Source organism: Orcinus orca, chromosome 8 (assembly GCF_937001465.1).
Source record: "Orcinus orca chromosome 8, mOrcOrc1.1, whole genome shotgun sequence".
NCBI lineage: Eukaryota > Metazoa > Chordata > Mammalia > Artiodactyla > Delphinidae > Orcinus > Orcinus orca.
The window spans coordinates 10,360,115-10,385,657 of NC_064566.1; the positions used below are offsets into that span (position 1 = coordinate 10,360,115).

A 25,543-nucleotide genomic window follows, 5' to 3' on the forward strand; every position below is an offset into this window, starting at 1 on the left:
GCCTGGCAGGGTCCCTGTGACCCAGACTTTCGCTTCTCCTAAACACCCCAGAACACCATGTGACGCAGCCTGGCCACAGAAGCAGCGAAAGGGGAAGCTAGGGGCTCCCAGAGTTTCTCAAGGAGCAGAGAGCTGGACAGAGGCTGAGCCCGAAGGGAGAGGGCCTGGGAGGGGCGGCAGGGGAGGCAGTCTCGGGAAGGCGAGGAGCGGAGGAGACAGCGGGGCGGTGGGGGCACAGGGAGCCCCTGTGGGAGGACCCTTGTCTCCGGAGTGTGGGCCAGGTGTCACCAGGGGAGGGGACAACGGTTAAGAAAAGACGACCAACCGGAGAGACCCGCAGGAAAGGAGGGGGAGGGGCAGAGACGAGGAAAGAGAAGGGTCGGCAGTGAGGAAGGGTGGAGGAAGGAAGAAGAGTTAGGGGTGGGAGGAGGGGAGAGGAGAGAATTAGGGAGCGGGAAGTAGAATCCGGGTAGCCCCAGAGGCCCCAGGGGGCGAGAAAGACAGGGAGAGGGGACAGGGTAGCAGAGGGGAAAAGGGAGAGGAAGGGGGAACCAAAAGGGGTGAGAAAGGAAGGAAGGGAGGAGAAGAGAAGAGGGAGGCCGCGGGGGAGGGCCGGAGGGCTGCGGACAGGGTGGGGGTCTGAGAAGCGCAGCGGGGGCCCAGGATGCCCGGGCCGCGCACACCAGTGGAGCCCCGAGAGTCCGGGGAGCGCCGGCCGCTGCTGGAGCGCAGGCCGCGGGAGCCCCGACGGTGGTGGCGGGCGGCGGCGGCCGCGGTGCTGCTCGTGGAGATGCTGGAGCGCGCCGCCTTCTTCGGCGTCGCGGGCAACCTGGTGCTCTACCTGAACAGCGCCGACTTCCACTGGGCGGGCGAGCAGGCGTCCCGCGCCGCGCTGGTCTTCCTGGGCGCCTCCTACCTGCTGGCGCCCGTGGGCGGCTGGCTGGCCGACGTATACCTGGGCCGCCACCGCGCCATCGCGCTCAGCCTCCTGCTCTACCTGGCCGCCTCCGGCCTGCTGGCCGCCACCGCCTTCCCCGACGGCCGCAGGTCCTTCTGCGGCGAGATGCTCTCCCTGCCGCTGGGGCCCGCCTGCCCTTCGCACGGCTGCCTGCACACCTCGCCCACCCCCTACTGCGCCCCCACCCTCTACGCGGTGTTGCTGCTGCTCGCCCTGGCCGCCAGCTCCGTCAGGAGCAACCTCACCTCTTTCGGTGCCGACCAGGTGAGTGACAAGAAGGCCCGCCCCGTCGGGAGGCCCGGGGCGTGCGGAGGGAAAGCGATGGACCCGGGAGTCAAGAGGCCCTGGCTGCCAGCCTGCGTGACCCCTCTCCGGGCCCAGTTTCTTTATTTGAAAGAAGCTGTGGGGTTGGGGGTTTGGGGGTGCGGACCCCTACAGCGAAAACGATGGCACGATAGTGATAACCATAGTTGGCCTTTGACTATGTGCCACTTTCAGTGTTTTAACTCATTTTGTCCTCTTAACTACTTAGAAGGTAGGTAGTATTTTTATGTCCATTTTGCGGAGTAGGACACTGGAGTTTCAGGATGTTTATCGGCCTGGCTGAGGTCTCATAGAGAGCAGGTCGAAGAGCAGGTTAGGGTAGCTGCACATCAGGCCCCACACCTTGGGCCCCATCTTTGTGTGTTGTAGAGATCTAGAGGCAGGCGGGAGCCTCTTCTTGCCAGCTGTGCCGGAGGTTGAGTCAGGCCCACGTGTTCAGATCCCAGCTCTGCCACTCACCAGCCAGAGGCACCTGGGCCAATACCTTAACTTCTGCGCCTTTTTCTGTACACTTTTGGACAGAACATGGCACATAGGAGAAATTCGATAGCTATTTGTTAAATGAATGAGTAAATACTGTGTAATAACATGGCTATATTTTGATAGCTCTACTCAGTGGGCTATTAGACAGTAATTTTTAAAAATATGTAACATGACTTGAACTAAACCACATACAGTGTTAATGAGCAAAAGCAACGCAAAATTGCCTACAGAGTATGAGTACAGCCACGTGAAAAGAGCAGGTGTCAACAAAAGGGGGAAACTGGAAAAAATTGTGACAGTAGTGTGATCAGGTGCCACTGGACTAGTTGTACTTTTTTCCTAATTGCTTTAAAATGTTCTTTAATTGCATGTATTACAATCAGAAAGGGGACATTTTGGAAGGAATATTGCATCCAGCTGGCATCCACAATGCGGCATCCAACACAATCTCCGGAGTCCTTACCAAGGAGTGACTCATCCAGCCTGTTCGGATTCCTTTGATGATGGGGGATTCAGTGCCCCCAGGACAGCCCCGTCCATTTCTCAGCCACCACTGACCTTCCTGCAGACCAGGAGACCCCCAACATCTGCCAGTGGGAATCTCTCAGCTTCCCTTAATTCGTCTGCTCTTTCATTGACATCCCACTCCGCCCCCAGGTGCCCTTGACTTCATTGACCTCCAGAGGGCCTCAGCCACCTACTGCCTCCTGTCTGTCCCTCCTCTTGGTGGCAGAATTGGTCTCTCAGAGGCTCGGCCACTGGGTAGCATGGACTCTGGGTGGGGCCAGGCCAGGCTGGAAGGCTGCCTGGGGGTCTGGCCTGATCCCTAGGACAGTTCAGAAACACTAAAATGATTTGAGACAGGGATGGAATCATTAGATTTTTTTTTTAATTCTTTTCTTTTTTTTAAAACCCCACATTTGTTTATTTATTTTTATTTTTTGGCTGTGTTGGGTCTTCGTTTCTGTGCGAGGGCTTTCTCTAGTTGCGGCAAGTGGGGGCCACTCTTCATCGCGGTGCGCGGGCCTCTCACTATCACGGCCTCTCTTGTTGCGGAGCACAGGCTCCAGACGCGCAGGCTCAGTAGCTGTGGCTCACGGGCCTAGTTGCTCCGTGGCATGTGGGATCCTCCCAGACCAGGGCTCGAACCCGTGTCCCCTGCATTAGCAGGCAGATTCTCAACCACTGAGCCACCAGGGGAGCCCCATTAGATTAGATTTGAGTTCTTTAAAATGGCTCTGGTTACAGGGTAGGCAGTGGATGGGGGTAACACGAGTGGGCACACCAGAGCAGCGAGGGGGCTGCTGCAAAATTCGGGGGGGGCAGTCAGATGGGGGGTGCAGGTGGGAGGGGCTGGCACCATCTGGCAGACAGCCATACCCAGGAACTGAGTGTTTAACACACTTGCTGATTTCAGAAAGGGCCATCCATCATTCTCGACAAAGTGGCTGCTTATTTTGGGAGAGCTCATTTATATCCTGAACGGGCTGCCTGGTCCTCCCCTTACAGTTGCAACTGTCATATTCATTTATATCCAATTAATAAACGGAGTGCCTGCTCCTAATGGGACTTATTCAATTTTCTGCTTGAAAGTCTACAGCAAGGATTTTCAGTGAGTGAGAATTCTCAGCGAGTGGACAGGCCCCTCCCTCCTCATCCCCAAGAGGACCCCTCAGAATCTCCAAGGGGATGCAGTTTTAAGCGCACCTGTGTGGACTAAAAGTTTACATTTGGAAAATGAACAAAATACCTAGTTACCTTTTTCCTCATGCAACTACAGAAATTAAAGCTTGATAAAATCTTAACTAATGGATATATGTATCTCTGGGTGGGAGGAGAATAATGGATTCTGAGATTTGGGGAGTTATTGAAACGGTGATGGGGTACAGAATCATTTATCTAGAGAGGTGACCTCCAGACATCACTGCTTTTAAAACGTACAGATGCCCGGGCCCTGCCCCAGATCTGCTGAGTCAGAATCTGGGACCAGGGTCTAGGAGAGGTATGGGCAGCCAGTGCAGTTGATCCAAGCCAGCAGACCGGAAGGGGGCCTGGGGCCTGGCTGTCGCAGATTGATCCAAATCCTGGGTAAAGATTTTCAGCTTTACTGCCCTTGCTGGGGGGCCCACATTTTTTTTTTTGCATCAGGCCAGAACCCGCTCTTGGGGCCGTGTCTGGGACCACTTCTGCTTTCCCTGATTATGCCAACTTTGTCTGACTGGGAGGCAAGTTGCGGTGGGAGCACAATGGAAAACTCCATTTGCATCTTCAAACTGCAGAGGAAATTTTCAATTAGACTTTAACTGTCCTTTCAATAATATGCACAAATCCTATTTAATAATGTGGAACAGACCTGAGACCTTGAGTGGCTTTTTTCTGACTATGAAGGTGACGCCCAGTATGGATTGCTCAAAGACAAAGGGATAAATCAGCTAGAAATGAACAAAGCGGCACCAGAGACATCTGTTGTGTGTACTAGTTAGTGACAATAAAAAAGCAATGTGGGCTTCCCTGGTGGCGCAGTGGTTGAGAGTCTGCCTGCCGATGCAGGGCACACAGGTTCGTGCCCCAGTCCGGGAAGATCCCACATGCTGCAGAGCGGCTGGGCCCGTGAGCCATGGCCGCTGAGCCTGCGCATCCGGAGCCTGTGCTCCGCAACGGGAGAGGCCACAGCAGTAAGAGGCCCGCGTACCGCAAAAAGAAAAAGCAAAAGAAAAAAGCAATGTGTGTCAAGGGCAGGAAGAAACAGCTGTGTCAAAATGTCCTGATCATTAACAGGTGACTCCCAAGAGAAGGGTTTATTCATTCATTCAACAAATATTATTGAGCATCTATTTAGTGATCAGGATGACGAAAGTGCCAGAACACCCACCCACTGATCCAAGAAGTGTCTCTGTGGGAGAGGGGGTGCAGGCACGCGGCAGGGCGCCCTCGCACCTCCTGGGGCCTCACTCTCACCCTTGCCCGGCACTGTGGGAGAGGGGGTGCAGGCGCGCGGCAGGGCGCCCTCGCACCTCCTGGGGCCTCACTCTCACCCTTGCCCGGCACTGTGGGAGAGGGGGTGCAGGCATGCGGCAGGGCGCCCTCGCACCTCCTTGGGCCTCACTCTGACCCTTGCCCGGCAGGTGATGGACCTTGGCCGCCACGCCAGCCGCCGCTTCTTCAACTGGTTTTATTGGAGCATTAATGTGGGTGCCGTGCTGTCGTTGCTGGTGCTGGCCTTTATCCAACAGAACATCAACTTCCTGCTGGGCTACAGCATCATCGTGGGCTGTGTGGGCCTGGCCTTCTTCATCTTCCTCTTCGCCACCCCCAGCTTCATTACCAAGCCCCCCACGGGCAGCCAGGTGTCCTCCATGCTCAGACTTGCTCTCCAGAACTGCTGTCCCAGGCGGTGGCGCCGACACTCTGCCAGGTAAGGGGAGGGCTCTGGGTGAAGAGGCCACATGATCCAGTTTAAAGACATTCTGGATCAGCTCCAGGGGTAGCCCTTTATGATGACCAGCTCCCCAGTGGGCTAGAGCTGCCCGCCATGACTGAGAATGCTGGCGGAGGTCAGGGTGATGGTGGTGGTATTGGCAGTGGACTAACCGTAGAAAGTATGAGGATGTTAGTGGTCTTGACAGTGATGGTGGTGATAAAGATAGGGATGGTGGTGTTATTAGCGACAATGAAGATAAATGCTGGCAATGGTGATAACCATGGCAGTAGAGTGGTGCTTATGAAGATGATCTACCAGTGAAGGTTGTTGGGATAGCAGTCTATGCTACCTGGGTATTAAGTATAAGAAAGGCTAAGATGTCAGCCAAACTGGCTCCCTTTCCCATTAGCTGTCATTCAAGGGAGGAAGGTTCTGAATGGCCTTGCATGTGCACAATGGCTTCCTTTTGCCCCTCTCTTCCCTGAGTTAATTGACTACTTATGCTAAGCAAACCTGTCTCCAGACCTTGGACCCAGTTACAGCTCCTGTCAGTGGGATCTAGATGGAAAAGGTATAGAACATGCTTTCCCCCAACCTGGTGCATTGCTGTAAGGTTTTGTTTGAATGGTCCATTGCTGCCTAACTAACTATCCCAGAACTTAATGGCTTAAGCAACCACCATTTTTTACCCCTCAAAACCTTGTGGGTAACTGGGCTCAGCCGGACAGTTCTGCTTCTTATGGTATCACGGCGGGCTGCAGTCACTGAGGACTTGAAAGGGCTAGAACATCCAAGATGGCCCACATTCCCGGCTGGCAGTCAACGTTGTCTGTCAACGAGGACACCTCGGCTCCCCTTCGTGTGCCCTTGCCCCCCAGGTGGCCGGAGCCTCTCCCGGCAAGGTATCTGGGCTGCAAGAGGAGGGAGCATTCCAAGAGGGAATGTTCCAGAGGGCAGGAAGTGGAAGCTGTCGGTCCCTGAAAGGCCTTTTGGAGGTTTGGAGTCCCAAAGCATCACTTCCTCCTCATTCTGTTGGTCAGTGCAGTCACAGCCCAGCTCAGATTCAAGGGCAGGGCAGCTAAAATCCACCTGTTAGTGGAAGAACAACGTCACAAACTGGGTGGGGAGAAGCTGATGGTGGCTGTCACACCACACCGGTATCGTCCCTTTTGGAATCTCAAAGGATGAGGCAAGGCTCTTGGGCAAGTAGGGATTAGAAGCCTCTCAGGACAAAGGGCAAAGGGTAAAGGGTAAAGGTTGATCTTTCCTGTCTCCTGATAATGTTCCCTCCACCCCTACCTCTCCATCCCTTGTTCTGTAGGGAGAGGGCTCCCACGTTGCCTGTTGAGGAGGATGGACTTGGGAGAGTGCGCTGGGGGGACTGGAGTGACAGCCTCTCTCTCTGAGTCAGGCATGGACTGGGGCTTCCCTGGCTCCCATGGCACACCAACACTACAAGCCAAAAAATCCCCCAAGACTCTGCTCGCCACAGCCTCTGGTCTTACTTCCCCCAGGACCCGAGAGGCCACAGCTCTAGGATGGAGTGGGTCTTGATCGCCAACTCTGCCACACGGATGGCAGTGATAGTATTGACAGTGGCAGAAAAATAATGGTGATAGAATGAGAACTCCACGGAGGGGATGGCTTTGGTGATGGTGATGACGGCAAAAGGGATGCCGATGGTGGAGCGGAGGACATGAGGGTGGGATTTCTGAGATGATGTCTGTGATAGGTTGTGATAGGGGAGTGGGATTAAAGTCGCGGATGATGGGGGAGGTGGGAAGGCGGCCGTGGTGGTGGTGACGGGTGACGGTAGCAGCCATTTTATCTGCTGCCTCTATGGCCCCTCAGAGACCCTCCAGGCGCCCAGCTGCTGCCTCATCAGAGGTCTCCCCAGGCTGGCCCTTCCCCCCAAGAGGACATCGCCAACTTCCAGGTGCTGGTGAAGATCTTGCCCATCATGGTGACCTTGGTGCCCTACTGGATGGTATACTTCCAGGTCAGCACCCCCGCCCTTTCGCTCTGTGGGGACTCGCTCCCCAGGCCCCTCACTGGTCTCATCTCTCATGGTAGAGGCTCAGGGTATGTGGAAAGGGGGAGGGGCTCACAAAGTGAACTGCTGCCACGTAGCAGCTGGGGTGGCGCCTGGCGCTAAGCCGTCCCAATAATTACACTCTGGGTGGTAGAGCACAAGGAACTCTGGAGACGGGTCTGAGGCCCAGTGACTGAATAAGTCACCCCATCTCTCCGGGCCTCAGTTTCCTGTTAGACTAGAGGCTCTAACAGTTCTGCAGCATTCAGATTCTCCGACTTGGCAACGGAGGCCCAGAGAAGGTGTGTTGGTTGCCTGAGGCCCCACAGCAAGTTAGGGGCAAGCTTAGTCCCCCGAGTGCTTTGCAACAGTGGTTCCCCACCCTGGCCGCGCCTCAGAATCCCCTGCAGAGCTTTTAAAAAATACAGATTCCCAGGTCCCACCGCAGACTACTGAAAGAGAATTGCTGGAGGAGTCTCCAGTGTAATAAACTTCTCAGGTGATGCTGACGCTTACCCAGGTCTGAAAACCGCTGCTTCCTGCCCACTCCCCAAGGGGAAGGTTACTGCAGTGAATGTGTGTGCGGGTGTGTGGAGGGTGGGCAGCAGCCTAACCCCAGCCTCTAATCCCCAGTCCACAAGGTCACTGCCTCTCACACACGCTCTGCAGGAACCTTGTTGCGAGCTGCAGAGGGTGAGGGTCATGCAGGGCCAGCCTGCTACGTGGGGGTGGCACAAAGGCCGAAGGTGTCTATGATGGGACATGCGTGTCCATGGTTGATCCCTAGTCGTACCAGTTGGCAGAATACTGACATCCTTCCATACCAGTCAGCAAACAGCTGCTGCCCTGAGCACCCCAAGTGCCCTCTGGCCCCAGGCCCTCCTGCAGGATTCTCCCAGAGCCCCCTCCCTCATACAGCAACTAACGGGATAACGGCCGGTATGGCGGGGAGCCCTGCAGCCTGCCCCTGCTGCTGTCCAGGGCCATTCTGGCGGGTCAGTGCCTACGCAGTCCCCAGTTGTGTCAACCTGTGGGGCTCAGCTTGGCCTCAGTGTCAGATGAGCGCTCCCTGCGGGGACAGCCATGCATTATCTTCCCCATGTCAACAAATATTTATCCACACTTACTCTGTGCCAGGCCCTGGAGACAAGAACGTGAGCCAGGCCAGCTGGGCCTGGGCTCTGGAGCAAAGCTGCACGCACAGCCCTCAGGCCTGGGAACAGAGCAAAGGAAACTCCCGGGGAGGGAGGAGGGTGGGAAGCTGGACGAGGGGACAACTGCCCGGCTGCCCTGTGCTACTGCGGAGGAATGCCTGCCTTGGAGCTGGGAGCATCCTGGGATGGAGGTGAGGCGGCCGTCTCTGTTCCAGCCTCACCTCCAGCTCTCTCGGCAGATGCAGTCCACCTATGTCCTGCAAGGTCTTCACCTCCAAATCCCGGACATCTTCCCAGACTACCCTGCCAACAGATCCGCGGCTCTGAGGGCCCAGGGCAGCGGCTACAAGGTAAAAGACACACATGTGATCAGCCCCCACTTCAGGCCGGGCTGGGGGCTTCCTCTAAGAAAAGGAGGAAATGAAGCTGCCGCCACACTCCCATCCCCCAGCGGCACGGCATCCTCGGGATACAGGAAACGCACCTGGAGGCCCAGACATCCTGCCAAAAGGCTCAGGTGCATACAAGACTTCAGGCCAGCTTCACTCCCACCCACTGCTGCTCTGAAGCGGGCCTCGCTGCCCAGTTTGCACCAGGCCCTCAGATCAGGTACATTCGGGGCATTCTCAGCTCTACCCTGCTCCCTCCCTCTGTGGGACTCCTGGATGCTCAGATCTCTGCCTTTCTCCAGGACTTACCAAACCAGTTCCTTGGCATCTCAGAGACTCTTAAAATCAAAGACCTTCAGAGCTGGCAGATAAATGACATACCTGCTACTAGACCTCCCTTCCTTGCCCATGGCAGACATCACTAATCTATCATGGCATTCTTTCATGCTGAGCCCATGAACATTCCAGGCAGCCACTACCAACTGACAGAAGTTGAAGGAACCTATTTGCCATCCCTGATCTAATCCATCCCCTAGTTACACAGCCGAGGAGCGTGTATTCAGGGGAGGGGAAAGGACTGACTCTGGGTTGCCCGGGGACAGTCTGGATGGAGTCCAGGTCTCCGGACTCCAGCCCAGAGCTCCTTCTGCTCTGCTAGCCTGCCTCTCTTGGTTCCTTCTTTCCCAGATCCCAGAAGCCTGGCTCCTCCTGGCCAACGTCGTGGTGTTGCTGATCCTGGTGCCTGTGAAGGACCACCTGCTCGATCCTTTACTGCTGCGCTGCAAGCTGCTTCCCTCGGCTCTGCAGAAGATGGCGCTGGGCATGTTCTTTGGTTTCACCTCAGTCATTGTGGCAGGTATGTCGGCCTGAGTGGAGGGCCTTGGGAAGGGGGCTGGCCTTTGTCTGGGGCTGGGGGGAGGCCGGCTCCACCAGGGGCTGATGCTGAAGCTGTGGGCCTGGGCCAAGTACACCCTCCACCCGTGGGTGCCAGTCTTGGCTTCTGGAAGATGTGAGCTGAAAGAGACCCTCCTCCTTGAGTCCAGCCTCCCCTCGTTTTGACAGATGAGGGGACTCAGGCCAAGAGAGGAAAAAAAGATTTTCCCCAGTGGGATGTACACTTTCTGAAGGCAGGGGATTTTTTTCTTTTTTATTCACTGCTATGAATAATGCACATGGGTGCTCAAAAAATGTGTTGAATGCATTTCCCAAAGACACACAGCCGTTTAGCAGTTGGCGGACATTTTTCAAAAAGTATCTATTATTTATTCTCTTCCCTCTTCCATTTCAAAAGGATTTGAAGGCTCTCATAGGAAAGAAGCTCTGGTAAAGAAGGCTTGCATGCTACTGCACAGACCTCAGCCCTTTTCACGTTGCGACTTAATAATCCTGAAGTTACTTAATGTCTTTGAGCTTCATCTTTAAAATGGGGAGAGTAATTCATTCAGACCCTGTGCAGAGGCCAGGCTCCACCCTCATGGAATGTGGTCTAGCAGGAGTGTTGTGAGGATTAAACAAGAGGAAGTCAGTAAAGCACCCAGCACCATGCCTGGAACACAAGGAACCAGAGGAATTAAAACTCAATAAGCAGTATTGTGTTGCCAAGTATGAAAACCAAACTAGATTCTTTTTCAGCTACATGCTTTAGTGCATTTTGTCCTATTTCATCCTCACAATAATCCTGGGATTTTGATTCCTACTTCTTGCATAAGGGAACTGGGTCTCAGAGAGGTTAAGTGATCGGCCCAAGATCACACAGCTAGCCAGTGGCAGGACCAGGATTGGAACCCAAGTCACCTAATTCCATATCTGGTGTTCATTCCACTAGAGCACAGCTGTCTTCTAAGCAATGAAGGGGGAGGAGATAAACTAAACTTGAAAGCCAGGTTAGAAACGCTATTGTAATACTTGACACTGCAGTAGAGGAGTCATATGATATCATGGGAACGGGGCTGGCTTTGAAACTAGACACGCTGGGGCGCAAATACAGCCCCAGTTACTTATCAGCTGTGTGACTCAGGGCTGATTGTTTAACCTAAATTTCTCTTTCTTACTTATAAGAATGCATATTAAATGCCTCGCCTATAACAGGCTCTCAGTTAACGAGAGCTGTTATGGTTATTGAGTGCAAAACCTAGTTCTGAGCTTCCTAGCAGCCAAGGCAAAAAGGGAAGAGATGGAGGGCCAGTGTTCTTTTCCTTACATGCTGCCTAGTCAATGACTGGCTACTTAGTGAATACCCACTACATGCCAAGCTCTGTCATGGGCTAAGCTGCCTACAGTGGGCCTGACTGTAGCCCCTCTCCCCACCACCAGGAGTCCTGGAGATGGAGCGTTTAGAGTACATCAGTCACAACCAGACGGTGTCCCAGCAGATTGGGCAGAACACATATTATGCAGCACCACTGTCCATCTGGTGGCAGACCCCTCAGTACCTGCTCATCGGGATCAGTGAGATTTTTGCCAGCATCCCAGGTATCCTGGACCCCTCCCCTGCTCTCGCATGGGTGATGGGCTCTGCCTGGTGGTGCCTCGAAGCCAGAGGTCTCACGGGCACAGCCTCTGGAGCTTGTCTGCACGGAGGAAGGCAGGGTTTTCTGAGCGGGGCTGCAGTCACCCCGTGGGGACTTATCAGCACTGGTTTGTGCCAGGCACTGCGACAGGCAGTGGGGATTAGAGGTGAATAAGACATTCCCCACACCACCTGTCCCCACAGTCCCCCTGGTGCCATGTTCCCCACCCTCTGTGACTTTGCGGTTGCTGTTCCCTCTGCCTTCCCATTTCCCAGATTGGAAGTGAACTCACATTTCCCCTTCAATTCCCAGTCTAACTGCCCTCTCCTCCATGAGGTCCTCTCCAAGGCCTCTGAGCAAAGGGGGTCCTCTCTGTCTTCCCTTTGTCCATGTGGCCCGGGGCAGAGGGAATGGGGCGGGGGAGACACTGGGAGATTTCTGAGGTTGAATCAAAATGATTTGATGATGGGGCTTCCCTGGTGGCGCAGTGGTTGAGAGTCCGCCTGCCGATGCAGGGGACACGGGTTTGTGCCCCGGTCCGGGAAGATCCCACATGCCGCGGAGCGGCTGGGCCCGTGAGCCATGGCCGCTGAGCCTGCGCGTCTGGAGCCGGTGCTCCACAACGGGAGAGGCCACGACAGTGAGAGGCCCGCGTACCGCCAAAAAAAAAAAAGATTTGATGATGATGCTGAAGGTGGGCAGAGAGGGTGGGCAAGAGAGAGGATGAGGACGGGGCTTCTGTCACTGAAATGGGAGACCCAGGAGGAAGGGGAAGAGGGGTGACAGAGCAGTGTGGGAGCATCCAGGTGGAGGTGTTCAGGGGGGATGAGCAGGGCAGAGGCAAGGGGTCACCCAGGCGAAGCCAGGAGGGAGGCTTGGCTGGGGGAGGGGAGGGCTGTGGCCCAGCAGGCTCTGCTCCTCCACCAGCCCCTTGGGTCGTCCTTCCTCCCTCTCTGCAGGCCTGGAGTTTGCATACTCAGAGGCCCCACGTTCCATGCAGGGCGCCATGATGGGCATCTTCTTCTGCCTGTCTGGGGTGGGCTCGCTGTTAGGCTCCAGCCTGGTGGCACTACTGTCACTGCCGGGGGGCTGGCTGCACTGCCCGGAGGATTCTGGTGAGTGTGGGGGGCCTCCCCGGGAATGGGACATGGGTGGTGGGTGACTTGGAAAGGTGATGCCAACTGCCAAGTGCTTTGACCCCAGGCAGATGGAAATGGCACGCTAGACTCAGTACGGGGCACTCGCCCAAACCTGGCCCAGCGCCCACAGCAGGGTCTTGTCCTGAGCCTCAGGTACCCTAACCGTCCAAAAGGAATCAGTGAACTCAGCAGACCTCCAAGGCACCTTCCTGCTTCCGGAACTCTGCCATTCTGGCTAAGGGTCACCTCTCTCTGTGGTACTTATGTTTTAAGCCCCTGAAAGAACAGCGAGCTACCAGGGCATTGGGAGACACCACAGGAGACACCCAGGGCAGCCCGATGCTAGTGGGCTATCTGCCCTGTGTTTTCAGACCCCACCCGCTGCCCACTTTGGCTTCAGCTGCCAGCGCTGGGGGAGCCCTGCCCTGACCCGAATGCCAACCCCTCCTTTCCCCAGGGAACATCAACAAATGCCGGATGGACCTCTATTTCTTCCTGCTGGCCGGCATTCAGGCTGCCACAGCCTTGCTGTATATCGGGATCGCTGGTCGCTATGAGAGGGTGGCCCAGGGCCCAGCCTCCCAAAGCTGTCCCAGGAGGGACAGTGGCTGAACACGGCCCCCACTCCCCGCTTGCCTCTCTCCCCCAACAGACAGCCGCAGGCCCAGCTGGGGTTTCCTTCTCAGTTTATTCTGTACCCAACATTAGGATGAAATGGTTCTCATAAATATGGGCCATGAGCCCTTCCTCACGACCATGGTCCATGACAAGGGGCAGGGCAGAGGGGGCCTGGGTGGGAGTCCTTGCGAGGGGCCAGGCAGGGGACTCGCATCAACAAGCACCAGAGGATGAACAGGAGGCTGCCCAGGCGAGAGGCCCACGGCGCCGGGCCAGGCAGGCCGGGGAGGGTCAGGAGCTGCCCCGGATCCGCTCCATGTAGCTGCGCAGCTCCTCGGGGTCCTTCAGCCCCATGTCCTCACACACCCAACGGATGTCCTCCTCGCCTGCCACAAGGATGGACTGCACGGCAGGGGCCCCCCCGGGCTCCTCGGGCAGCTGGGCTGGGGGTGCTGGCGCAAACGTCACAAACTCTACTCGCTTCCGCCGCCCCCCCGCTTCCTTCCTGGCCAGGGTGCTCGAGGAGCTGGGGGTGCCCCCAGCAGAGGCCTGGGCCAGGGTCAGGGCCTCCCCTCCTCCCCCACTCTCGCAGGGGCAGCCCCCCTCCCCCTTGGGCAGGCCAGGGGACTGCCGATCCAGCTGGCGGCTCAGGTCCTCCTGGTCAGTGCCCAGCCAGACCCAGTTGTGGGGCTGGGGGGCGGCAGGGGCGGCAGCACTGTCGGGGGGCTCCTTGCGCTGGTAGCGCAGCATGAAGACCACACCGTTGACCAGGAAGATGAGGATGGCCAGACAGAAGATGCCCAGCAGGGCGTACATGCCCAGCTCTAGTTCGGTGACCCGCTGCGGGGCGGGGACCATCTCCTCGTCTTCTTCCGCCTCCTCCCTAGCTTCTGCCTTCTCCTTCCCGGCCTCCTCTGCTGCCTGCTCAAACTTGCGCCTCACATCCCCGCCGCCCCCCACACTGCCTGCCGCCCGTCGTTCTCCACCCACGCTGGCCTCTGGGGCAGCTGAGCTCTGAGCGGGGCTGGATGGGAGGGCAGGGGCTGGGGTGGGAGCCGGGGACAGCCCTAGCCAGGCGGTGCCAGAGGCCAGGGGCACACGGTGGCGGCCCCGGCGGCAGGGCTCAGGCGGGTGCAGAGCCACATGCAGGGGCAGCCCCTTGACGCCCGCCCCACTCACCACCACCCCGAGTTGGGCACCCCGCTCATAGGCTGGCAGCACAGCGCTGGGCTCCTCGGCCGAGACGGACAGTCCCAGGTCACGGTGGTTGTAGAGCTCAGCGGGGGCCAGGGTGTGGTCAGAGAAGGACAGCCATAGGGAGAGGGCCACCTCCTGTCGGCACACAGACACAGGCAGAGACACGCCAGGGCACGCACGCATGCACACAGAGACCACTCCCACAGAGACAGGCCACACGGAGGAGGAGAGACCAGAGAGAAAACAGACACAGGCAGAGGGACAAAACACAGGGAGAGAGGGGACATGCGTCAATCACCTGTCTTCCACTCTGCCCTGGGGTCTGAGTCATCGGGAGGGTCCTCAGTTAGAGCCATCTAATAACCTCCCACTGCCACACTCCAGCCAGTCACTGCTTGATCACCTCCAGCCACAGAGAGCTCACTACCTTACAGGGAGTCAGTCCTTATCCCGAAAACCCTAAGGTGAAGGGTGGAGGTACCTCCCATCCCCCTGTTATCAACCCCCAGCTGGAGATGTTGACCTCATCCCCCTGACCCCCCAGCTGTCACCTGCTTTGGGGCAGGAAGGGCTGACTGTGCCCAGCACGTGGCTGTGACCTCCCCGGGGTGGGCAGTGCCCCGGCTTAGGGCAAGTGAGATGCCCATCACTGGCTGCACCCGCAGCTCCAGCACCGAGACCTTGTCATCCGTCACAGCCAGCACCTGCTCCCCCAGGATGGAGTCAGACAGCGGGGAGCGCACCTGAGGGTGAGAGGGAGTTGGAAGTGTGTGTGGGGGCCCTCGTACACAGACAGCCTCCGCCCTCTGAGAACCCAGCACCCTTACAAAGGGATCTCGTTTGTGCTCCCAGCATCTGCACAGGCTGCTTTCCCACCCGTAGCACCTCAAGACCTGGCTCCCACATACCCAACCCCAGCCCTTCATACTTTGAGGACTTCCTCCGTTACACGGGCCGCCCTATTCTGACCCAATCCCCAACCCCCTGGGTTCATACCTCCCCAGGTACACCCTGGGCCTTCCGACACTCTTCACACCTGACCATTAACATTATGGGAGTCACCTACACCCTTTTCAGGCCGTCTGCTCACCTCGATGGAGGTGACGCCGGGCTCCCGGCCTACCAGGACGCGGCCTCCCTCCAGCGAGGCGACACTCGGGTCCTGCACGCGGGCGTGCGGCGCCACGAGGTGGGACACGTCCAGCAGCCAGTCCGGGCCGAGCAGGTGGGTGAGGCGGCGGCTGCCGTCCAGCGGGTGGGCCGCGAAAGGGACGAGGAAGCGCACGCCGGCGCGCTGGTACTGCAGGCGGCAGCCGCGGACGCGCCGCTCGGCCTCCTCCGCCCCTGCCGCCTCGGGCTCCAGCACCCTGCGGGGAGCGGCGGCCCGGGGGCGGGGCGTCAGCGCGGGCCCCGCCCCTAGCCGGCCGAGGGCCCCGCCCAAGAGAGGCCCCCGGCTCCTAGTGGGCGCACGTTCCCCAAGCCCCGCTCGCAGCCGCACCTCCGTGGTCAGGTCCTTCCACCCGCAGGCGCCGCGCCCCAGTCCCATTCCTGACTGGTGCCTTTGCCTATGCATCGAGCCGCTCTCGCCCTCCTCTTACTCCTAATTGGAACTCTGGTTATGCGTGACGAGACCCTCTCTTAAGGGGGGAGACCCACGGTGCTCGCTCTCTGGAGGGCCTGGGAGCTCAGATTCCAGAGGCCTGAGGCCACCTCGTCCTTGCGCTCTGGTGGGATCCCCTCAATATTTACTAAGTGCCATCTTAGGCTTTGAGGACACAGCAGGCGACAAAATAGACAAAATCCCCTCCTTACATGCTAGGGGAGGAGTGTGGAGGGTAGTCAGACCACAAACAAGATTAATCAGATCACGTGGTATGTTAGAAAGTGATACGTACTATAGAGAAGTAAGGCAGGGAAGGAGGAGAGGAGTGGAGGTCGGCAATCACAAACAGCGGTCAGAAGCTGGGTGATGATGGGCGGGCAGGGGGAGAAGCAACCGCAGGCAATGGGGCAGTTTTTCAGACCCCAGCTCGGGCTTATGGCTGTGTCCCCTGCACCCTCAGTCCCAGAGCGACTTCGCCAAGGCCTGCCAGCTTCCCCAGGGCTCCACCTACCCTTCCGCTGGGCCAGGTACCCTCCAGCCTCGGACCTGCTCAAGGGTGGTGTCGGTGAGTTCGATGTGCAGGGGCAGCAGCGGGGCCCACACGGTCAGCCGCAGCGAGGCCCGCAGCCGGCGCCACCAGAAGTCCACCCGCACCCCTAGAGCACCCCGGCTCTCCTTGCCAGCCACAAACACAGTGTCACAGGCCTCGGACACCTGTGGGAGGGCAGAAGACAGGGGGTGGGCGCAGCCACCCGGGACAGGTATGGACCGGGGGGCATCTCTTGACCCCCGTACCATAAGAAAGGGGTACGGTTGAAATTCATTCTGTATTTTTCTGTAACGCGTGTCCTCAGATTAAGATTTCCCCACGCGGCCAAGATCCGTTCCCCTGGCAGGAACGGCCCTTCCCTGAGTTCACCTGGGGCTCAGCTGGGGGAACTGGCTATCTGCACAGGACAAAATCCTTCTCCTGGCAGAGGAGGGTTTGAATCCACAACTCTGGCTCCTCATTAGTGCTGGCCCCTGGCTTTGGTGCCGGAGCCACCAGGTACGAGTGGGTAGGCAGAGGCTGAGGGCAAGGCAGACCTATACGTCCGTGAACCCTCAGGTAGGAACCACTTACACAGAGGCAAAGTGCTGGCACAGGTAGCCAAAGACACCTCCACCCAGGCGGCCAGAATTTAGGAAATGCAGGCCCTGGGCTGCCCCTCTGAGGGGAATTCAAAATGGGGAATGTTGCCCTGCCTTTTTTTTAACCTCATGGGTCATTATGAGGCTCCAATAATAATAGTTGTCTTTACTTTTACCATTCGATAATGATTATATTGTATTATGATTATGACAGCAGCCCCTGCTCTCCGCTGGATACTGTCTTAGAGTGCTTTTAATTCTTACAACATCCCTAAAATAGATTCCCATTTTAAAGCTTAGGAAACGGAGGCTCAGAGAGGTTGAGACTTGTCCACAATCACACAGCTAGCTGATAAACAAAGATGGGTTTCAAATGAAAACTTTCCCACCATAAAGTACATGCTCTTAACTCTCCCACGTCAGTTCATTTGCCAGTGCAGTAAGAACGTGAAAGTGCCTAAGTTGGGGGTTTGGGGGTTGCACAGCTCCCACTTGACTCTGGAGAGAGTTGGTGGGACCAAAGCTGTGGTCCCCCTCATGAGGTTACTGGTGTCAAGAAAAAGCTGTTCTCTTGGGGACCTGCGTGGGGAAGGAGGAACACTGTGTGCGCCACGTGTACACAGACGCATACGTGCCACTCACCTGCAGGACCTGTGTGTTGGCTGACTCACAGCCGATGTGCTCTGTCACCTCCACCAGAGCTCCGCCACTGTCCACGGTGACAAGGCGCACAGGGACGTGCCGCGGCACTCCAGTCAACGGCGCCGTGTTCACCAGCTCCTCAGCCTGGGGGTGCAGGAGGAGCTCAGCCCCAAGCTCTTCACCTCACTTGGCCCCCAGCCTGGCTGGGAAGAGCTGGGGACCCCTTACCTTGGCCAGTGGGACGAGGGCTCTTATGTCCCGCTCCGACACCAGGATCTCCCACACCATTTTGTCCTTCTCCGCTTCGGGGGCCTGGCCTGGGTACTCCAGCTGCCATGTGACAGGGCGAGTGACTGCCACGCCCCCACTAGTGCCATTCTCCACCAAAAAGTCCACCCACAGGAACTCGGACAGTTCAAGGGGGCTGCTGGCCAGAAGAGAGAGAATCTGAGTGCTTGAGAGCGGCCAGGCACTGTTGTGAGCACTTCCTGTATTCATGAGGTAGGTCCTACGATTATCCCCATTTTACAGATGAGGAAACTGAGGTCTGGAGGTTATGTAACTCGCCCAAGGTCACACAGCAAAAAGTGGAAGGGCTGGGATTAAACCCAAGCATCCTGGCTCCAGAGCCCAAGTTCTTATCCACTCAAGATCCGTGAAGCCACTTTACCAACCCCTAGAACGCTTCCTGGCTCTCCTGCCTTCCTGGGCCCCCTGCACTCAGGCCTCTGTCTTCCACAGCCGTTGGGGTGGCATGAATGTCAATGTCAATTTCTACCAAGTAGGAAGATTCACTTCCCGGTCCCAGAACTGCCACTTGACACCCTGAATAATAAATTACCTCACGGAACCAGCCTAGATGCTTGCTGGGTGGTACCTTATTTTCACAAACCCTAAGGGATGCATCATTATTCCCATTTCACAAGTGAGGAAACAGAGGCTCTGGTGGGGTAGGGCGGGGGCGTGCTGAACTGGCTTGCCCAAGTTATCTATCCAAAAAGTGTCAGAACTAGGATTCAAACAGGGGCTACAAAGCACATGGCCTTGACCCAGACTCAGGGCATGAATAAGAAGAGTTCATAAATGTTAAGAACTGCAACTGGGCTTTTGGGGGAATATTAATGGCCGGGAAAAAAGGGACCCATTTGCTGGTAGTGGGAGGCAGGGTAGCGGCAGTGAGGGTTGTGACTGGGCGGCCAGGATAGATTGTCATCACCTCGATTAAGACTCACAGACACTCACTGTACCTGGCACGTACCTGGGGATGGATAAATAGTAGCTGAATGAACAAAAGATATATCTGCGTTGTGCTGCTTCCTCGAAGGAGTCTGCTCTTGGGCCTGCCTACATGGGAATATGGGGGCCGGCAGCCCCCGCCCCTCGGGCCCCCTAGATCTGCCCACTAGCACTCCAGTACCACCCCTCCCCGCTCTACCCCTCGTGGGAGGGAAGCACCCACCTGGAGTCTGGCCCCGCGGGCCTGTCCTGATGGCAGGTGATGAGCGTGGTATGGTGCTTGGAGCCCTTGAAGCGGTCCAGCTTGGCGGTCCAGAGGGCTGGCTGGGCTGGGCGGGCAGCTGTCACATACAGCCCCTTCTTTACCTTGATCCTGGGGAAGGGGACACAGGTCCAGTTTGTCAGGGGGGTGCTGAAGCGTGGACTGGATCAGAGCGGGAAGATAAGGGACTCCAGTGTGAATCTCCTCCTCGCCATCCTCTGACCCAGAAGGACCTCATCTCATTGCAGGTCCTGCCACACAGCTCTCCCCCCATTCAAAGACCACTTATGACTCCCCACTGCCCACAAGGTCAAGTCTTAGCCTGGCATCCGAGGCCCTCCAGGGTCCGGTCCAGTTTCTTCTTTGGCTGTGACATCTCTCCACGCACTCTTAGCTTTAGCCGCACCCAAAGTACACGAGCACGACGCCCTTCATGCCTCTAAGCCTTTGCTCAGGCTGTACCTTCAGCCTGGTCTGCCCTTCCTTTCTTCACCTGCTCATTCTTCAAGTCTCCAGCAACACAGATCCCATTTCCTTTAGAAAGCTCTCCCTGTGGCAGGATGAATTTCCCCTGCCTCCATCCCCCTAACCCCAGCCCCTGCAGCACTTTGTACCTTCATCAGAGCATATAATCCAGTCCGTGCCCATCCAGTCCCCTTCCCTACCACTAGGGGTCCCTTAGTGCCAGAGGGGGATGGGGCCTTGCTCTTTTCTGAAGGTCCAGAGTGGAGACACAGGGCTTGGCATATTTTAAGTGTCTAGGGAGATCTAACGATGATACGAGTGAGAGAGGAGGGCGTGAGAGACAGGGAGATGCGACGGGCACCTGTGAGACACAGGGATGGGACACACACAAACCCCATTATGGGGTAGGCAAGTCACGCCCTGCAAATCCTTGGCAGTAGTAAGATTGGGGTGGGGGGGACTTCCCTGGTGGCGCAGTGGTTAAGAATCTGCCTGCCAATGCAGGGACACAGGTTCGAGCCCTGGTCTGGGAAGATCCCACATGCCACGGAGCAACTAAGCCCATGTGTCACAACTACTGAGCCTGCACTCTAGAGCCCCATGAGCCACAACTACTGAGCCTGCGCACCACAACTACTGAAGCCTGCGCACCTAGAATCTGTGCTCCTCAACAAGAGAAGCCACCGCAATGAGAAGCCCGCGCACCGCAACGAAGAGTAGCCCCCGCTCGCCACAACTAGAGAAAGCTCGCGCGCAGCAACGCAGACCCAACGCAGCCAAAAATAAATTAATTAATTAAATAAATTAAAAAAAAAATTGGGGTGGGGGATGGCTGGGGGTGGGGCACTTCCTGAAGAAACGGACACAAAAGGAGGGCCTTCCTATGGGGAGGAGCCAGCTCTGTCCAAAGGCTAAGGACCCATGGTGAGGGTGGTAAGAGGGAAAAGATGCAGATGAATGGGACTAGGGCAAATACCTCTGCCGGGCATCTGAGCATTAACCACTCCCAGGCACTGCACTTTCCAGTTTTTAAGCCCTCTCCCGTTTCCCCTCCCTGGAGCCGCAACTGCCCTGTGGGTAACGTTAGCCCACCGGACAAAGGAGTCTCAGGGAAGCGCCAGGGGAGGGCAGCTTCCTCCTTCTGATTCCAAGTTCAGGGCCGTGCCCAGTCGCCGGGTCCTGCCTGCTGCCAGGGCAACCACAGTGCTTGGCCTGGAGTGGGTATGGTGGACCCATGTTCTGCAGAGGTCAAGGATTCCACTGAAGACCCCAAGAGGAAGAGGTACCTGCGCAGTCTTCCTGCAGAGGTTCCGGCCTCTGACCCGCCCCCAGGGGCCCGGTGCTCACCGCAGGGTCAGGACGCTGGCTGTGAAATTGTGTTGAAGCAGGAGGGTGGCACTGAAGAGCTGGCCGGGCCGCACGGGCATGTCAGGCACCCGCAGAGTCACTGCCTCATCCAGGGGCACCTCTTGGTACTGTGGGGGGTCCGCGGGGCGCAGCTCCACGTCGCCCACTGGGAGGGCCTGCTCTCCAGGGTCCTCCTCCCTGCCGGGGCCGCAGCCCCCAGGGCCCTCGGCTGCCGGCTCCAGTGTGTAGGACAGCTCGGCCCGCGTGGCCAAACCCTGGGAGAACCAGTGGGAGGGGAACTCCAGCTCCACTACACAGGCGCCCAGGGATGGCTGCAAAGACACAACGGCCATGGTCAGCGTGGTGGGGGAGGGGAGTCCCAGCACCCAGGGCGGGAAAGCCAGAGCTGCAGGGGTCCCTGAGAGCAGGGCCAGCGCGGGCCACAGGCGCATGCCACGTGACACAGCCAACTGGCAACGCGACTGAGGCTAGGTCTCAGAACGCGTCCACTGGCCGTTCTTCCACCTTTGGGAGCGGTTTCATTCCACGGGGAATCAACCCCAACGCCTGCCCCTAATCACGCTCCAGGATGGCCCTGACGACCACTCAGAATCCTCAGGCTTCTCAGAATCCCACAGCCCACAGAACACCTCTCTCCAGCGGAACCCTGTGCTAGACTGCGAAAGAGCAGATAATAAAAGAAATGCAAACAATAATACAACACTCACTGAGGGATTGCTCTCGTGCCAGGCATTGGGCCAAAAGCTATTCTTGCACCCATCTCATTTATTCTCCATTCCAACTCAATATGAGGTAAAAATTGTTATTATCTCATTTTACTGATGAGGAAACTGAGCCTCAGAGAGGTTACGTTACTTGCCCAAAGTCACGTACAATGGACTGAACTCCTTAAGGGGGCCTAAATAAGAGGGACCCGCGAAAGCCAGCAGAGCAGGAATGGAGTCAGGTGGTCCATGACCTCCAAACCTCCCGGGAGTGGTGAGCCCTCTCTTCCCTACTCCGGGACCACCCTCTGGTGGACACAGCAGCAGGGCTAGCCCAGGTGGGGCCCTCACACTCACCTGGAAGCGGCAGGCTTGGTGAGCAGTGCCTGCAGGGTGTGTGGCGTGGAGCCGGGCACAAGGCAGGCTGCCAGGCCCCGGGGGCCAATCCTGCCCTTTGAGGTGGAAGAGGACGCGGGCGTGGGGCTCCGCTGGAGTCACAGCCGCTTCCACTGACACGGCCCGCACGTCCCACGGGACTGGCCGTTGGTGTGGCTCAGTGACCCGAGGGGGGACCACCTGGAGGGAAAACGGGGGTGCTCAACAAAGCAAGGGGTGGGGAGAAGCAAAAACTCAGGCTGGCAGGAGACAACCTTTACGGGCCTCCATTTCCCCCCTCTGGAAAATGGGGAGCTCAGCTAGGGCTGAGCGACACACAGCAGACCTTGGCTCTGAGTCCAGATAGCCCAGGAGACTCTGGTGGCCCCTCCTTACCTGCTGAGTGGCGAAGGGTGGGTAGGAGGCCCAGAGAAGTGGCTGGGCCCTGGGCCAGGGCTGCAGGAGCAGAAAGGTCTCAGATCGGGAGCCCAGAGAGGAGTTGGCAGGTGGATAGTGGCCCACCTGCTGCACACGGAAGTGCTCGGGGGCATCCAGGAGCTCCAGGGCCGCCGGCAGGTAGACTGGGTCCAGGGGGTCCTGGTCACAGTCCACTGAAGAGGGAGAAGGGGGAGGGATGGTGACAGCTTTAAGGCAGGCAGGGGCTGAACTCAGCTTTGTCCCGGGGCACAGCAGTGCTGAGCGATGGACGAAGAAAAGGGTTGTAACTGTCCCATCCTCCCAGGGTGTCGGGGGGAGTCTCCCCATTTCACAGATGAGGTAACTGGGACCAGGATTTGAATCTACATCCAGGACTGACTGCCAGCTCTTGAGTCATTCCTTCTTCTGCCTTCCACAGACCCAGGCCTTCCTCACGCCAGTAGAACCTTCCCAGAGTCTCCTCCTCCCCCATTCCTGCCCCCTACCTACCTGCCTCTGACACCAAGGCATTTGTGGGGTACAGACCTCCCCAGACAGGGTCTATGTAGTAAAAGATGGTGTTGAGGTGAGCTTTGTAGAAGCAGAGACCCTTTCTCAGCCCCTGGGTCCTTGGCCAGACTCGGCTGGGCATCCCTCCCCCCCCCATCATCACCATGGCAACCTTGCACTGGTTTCCCGAACTTGCTGCCTTCTACCCCATCCCAACTGGGTATTGGAGTGCAAGTCTAGAATGGGGGAGGGGGGCGGGAACCATAAGCTTGGGGAGAGAGTCAAAGTATTCAACCAACAGTCAGAAGGGCAAAGGACCCCTAAGACCATATTAGGTTTGTATCAACTGACTACTAGTTAGCCCTAAAAATAATAGTTAACATTTTTTGACAGAAAGCTATATGTTGGCTACTATTTTAAATACTTTACATGTATTAACTCTTTCGGGTTTTGTAATAGCTCTGAGAACTAGGTTCTATTAATATTAATCCCATTTTATGGTTGTAGAAAATGAAGCTGAGAGGTTCAGGGACTTGCCTGGGGTCCCACAGCAGGAACGTGATGGAGCTGGGAGTCAGAGCCCAGGCACCAACCATTACACACTCTGCCTCTCCACCCTCCACCTCTCCACCCTGGGCTGTTTTCCACCGTGCACCCTGTGGGCTTCATTCCCTAGAGTGTGGGTCTCTCCTCCTCTGCTGGGCAGCGCCTCCCTCCAGGGTCAAGAGTCACTGTCACCTTCTTAAGGAAGCCCCCCTTGATTGCGTGCCCTCCCACCAGTCCCCTCAGTCTTCTGCGCCCCTGAATTAGTTATCTTCCTGTCTGTCGGCTGGGGGCCTTGTCTTACTCATCCCAGCATCCCCCATCCCTGGAGAGGATGTTCTGGGAGTCTGGAGACCTGTGTTTACATCCTAACTCTTCCTCGATTAGCCTTGGGTCAGCCATTTAACCTCCTGGAGCCTCAGTTTCCTCACCTGTAGAGTGAGCGAGCATTTAGTGACACGGTGGACAGGGGAGGGCTTTGTAAACCGCGGTGCGCTGTCTGGAGGAGGGATTATTGCTGCTGCATAATAGATGTGACAAGGCTTTCCTCTTCTCTCTGTGTGAGGGGTTATTAGGGCTCCTGCTGGGTCCCCTGGGGAGGGGAGCAGGTGGCTGAAAGCAGCCCTAGAGCCAGTTCGCTCTCAGCCCCACTGCTGGGCTGGGGGACTTGATGGTTTCAACCTCCTTCTGGGCCCTCCCCAGCAAGGAGCATGTGGCTGAGAAGCTCCACTCCCCGCGACCCCCACCGCCAAGTGTAACAGGTGAGTGACTACGGCTCCCTGGGGGCAGACCCTGGCTTCTGGTTCTTCTCCTAGTCCATACTCCACTGCATGGATAATTACAAGATGCTCTGTGGCCTGACTCCCACGGACTCGCATCACTCAGAGCTCAGCTCTCTGGTGGGGGGAGGGGGCAGAGAATGCCTCGCTCTCTGTGGCATCCTCCTCCACCTAGCAGCCTCAGCCCACGACAAGGGCAGTCGGCCCCCCACGCAGGGGCACAGGGGAGGCGCTGCCCCTTCCTCCAGTGATCCCCATACTCAGGAAGGCACCGATGAAGTAATTCCAAGGTCAAAGAGCTCCTTAGGGCAGGGGGAAGGCGGCTGCGGATCTCGCAGGTCCTGGGCAAAGGGGCTGCTTCCCGTTCCGTGGGGGCTGGGTTGATGGTTGCGGGGAGGAGGCCAGGAGCCACGGGGCTACAGCTCTCTGTACCGCAGATTAGGGAGCTGGTGTGTGCGGGACAGGGGGCAGCCAGGTTAGACGTCGCGACTGGAGGGGAAACTCGTGGAAGGTGCGGGGACACGGCGAGGATGGGGGGAAGACGGTGAGAGCCCGGGGACCCCGCTGGCCTTGGGTCAGGAAGAAGTTGCCAGGTTATGCAAGTGAGGAAAGCCAGAGGCGCGAGGCTGGGGGCCAGATCCCAGGGATAAGACCTCTCCAACCCTCAGGGCACGCTGCGGGGCGACCCGGCTCGGGGTTTAGTCCCAGAACTCGCGGGTTCCCGGCTCCCGAGCATCCCTCGCGCTCGGCCTCTGCTCGGGCCCGGCTGCCCCTCGCCCCGCCCCGCCCCTCCCCTCCCGCTGACCTCTCACGAAGTCCAGGACGAGGGCCACCAGCAAGCAGAGCCAGGGGCCGCAGGGCCCCCGGGGAGCCGCTGCCACGCGCCCCGCCATCCAGACGTTCATCCTTCCCACTCAAGGCCGGGACTAGGCGGGCGGTTCAGGTGGCCGCGGTCCTCCCGGCATCTCCCGGCCCGACCGGGCCGGCTGGGTCCCCGCCGCCCGCCAATCCGCGGGCCCGCCCGCCCCGCGGCTGCAGTTCCCAGACAATGGAGCGGGAGCTAGAGCTGGAGCAGGAGGGTGGGAGGGAGCGAACGCGGCTCACGGGCTGCCCCTCAGCCCTGCCGGGTCCTAGTGCCCTACGGATGCCGAAGCCCCAAGCGCCCCCGTGCTAGAGGTCGGGCAGAAGGCCACTTCCCCGGGGACTGACTTGCCTCTGCCAAAAGGGACACGACGACGTGTTCGGTTCGCTCCCTTTCGGAAGCTCCTGACCAATGAGGAAAA

The 25,543-nt window shown here is 57.7% G+C and overlaps 2 protein-coding genes across 8 annotated transcripts; one reads left to right on the forward strand and one right to left on the reverse strand.

Moving 5' to 3' along the window:
* SLC15A3 (solute carrier family 15 member 3) lies at positions 1–13,164 on the forward strand. Of its 3 annotated transcripts, none has more exons than XM_033413685.2 (8): positions 1–1,222; positions 4,891–5,180; positions 7,038–7,185; positions 8,612–8,722; positions 9,449–9,617; positions 10,053–10,152; positions 11,075–11,233; positions 12,231–12,369. In XM_033413685.2, the coding sequence occupies exons 1-7, from the start codon at positions 665–667 to the stop codon at positions 11,211–11,213; spliced, it is 1,515 nt and encodes a 504-aa protein (XP_033269576.1). In that variant the 5' UTR covers positions 1–664; the 3' UTR covers positions 11,214–11,233; positions 12,231–12,369. The 3 variants fall into 3 exon arrangements, with proteins under 3 accessions (XP_033269576.1, XP_049569081.1, XP_004264221.1); XM_004264173.3 differs by lacking the exon at positions 10,053–10,152 and adding an exon at positions 12,868–13,164 and having other exon boundaries at positions 561–1,222; positions 12,231–12,386; XM_049713124.1 differs by lacking the exons at positions 10,053–10,152; positions 11,075–11,233 and adding an exon at positions 12,868–13,164 and having other exon boundaries at positions 559–1,222; positions 12,231–12,386.
* On the reverse strand, positions 13,080–25,435 carry TMEM132A (transmembrane protein 132A). Of its 5 annotated transcripts, none has more exons than XM_012537278.3 (11): positions 25,066–25,435; positions 22,408–22,622; positions 21,994–22,212; positions 20,912–21,243; positions 19,061–19,210; positions 17,830–18,028; positions 17,602–17,745; positions 16,340–16,542; positions 15,316–15,592; positions 14,777–14,968; positions 13,080–14,360 (listed from the first exon to the last, which is right to left on the reverse strand). In XM_012537278.3, the coding sequence occupies exons 1-11, from the start codon at positions 25,163–25,165 to the stop codon at positions 13,320–13,322; spliced, it is 3,072 nt and encodes a 1,023-aa protein (XP_012392732.1). In that variant the 5' UTR covers positions 25,166–25,435; the 3' UTR covers positions 13,080–13,319. The 5 variants fall into 5 exon arrangements, with proteins under 5 accessions (XP_012392732.1, XP_004264220.1, XP_033269566.1 ...); XM_004264172.3 differs by having other exon boundaries at positions 17,830–18,025; positions 25,066–25,431; XM_033413675.2 differs by lacking the exon at positions 25,066–25,435 and adding an exon at positions 23,913–23,946.
* Between the last annotated feature and the right edge of the window lie 108 nt (positions 25,436–25,543).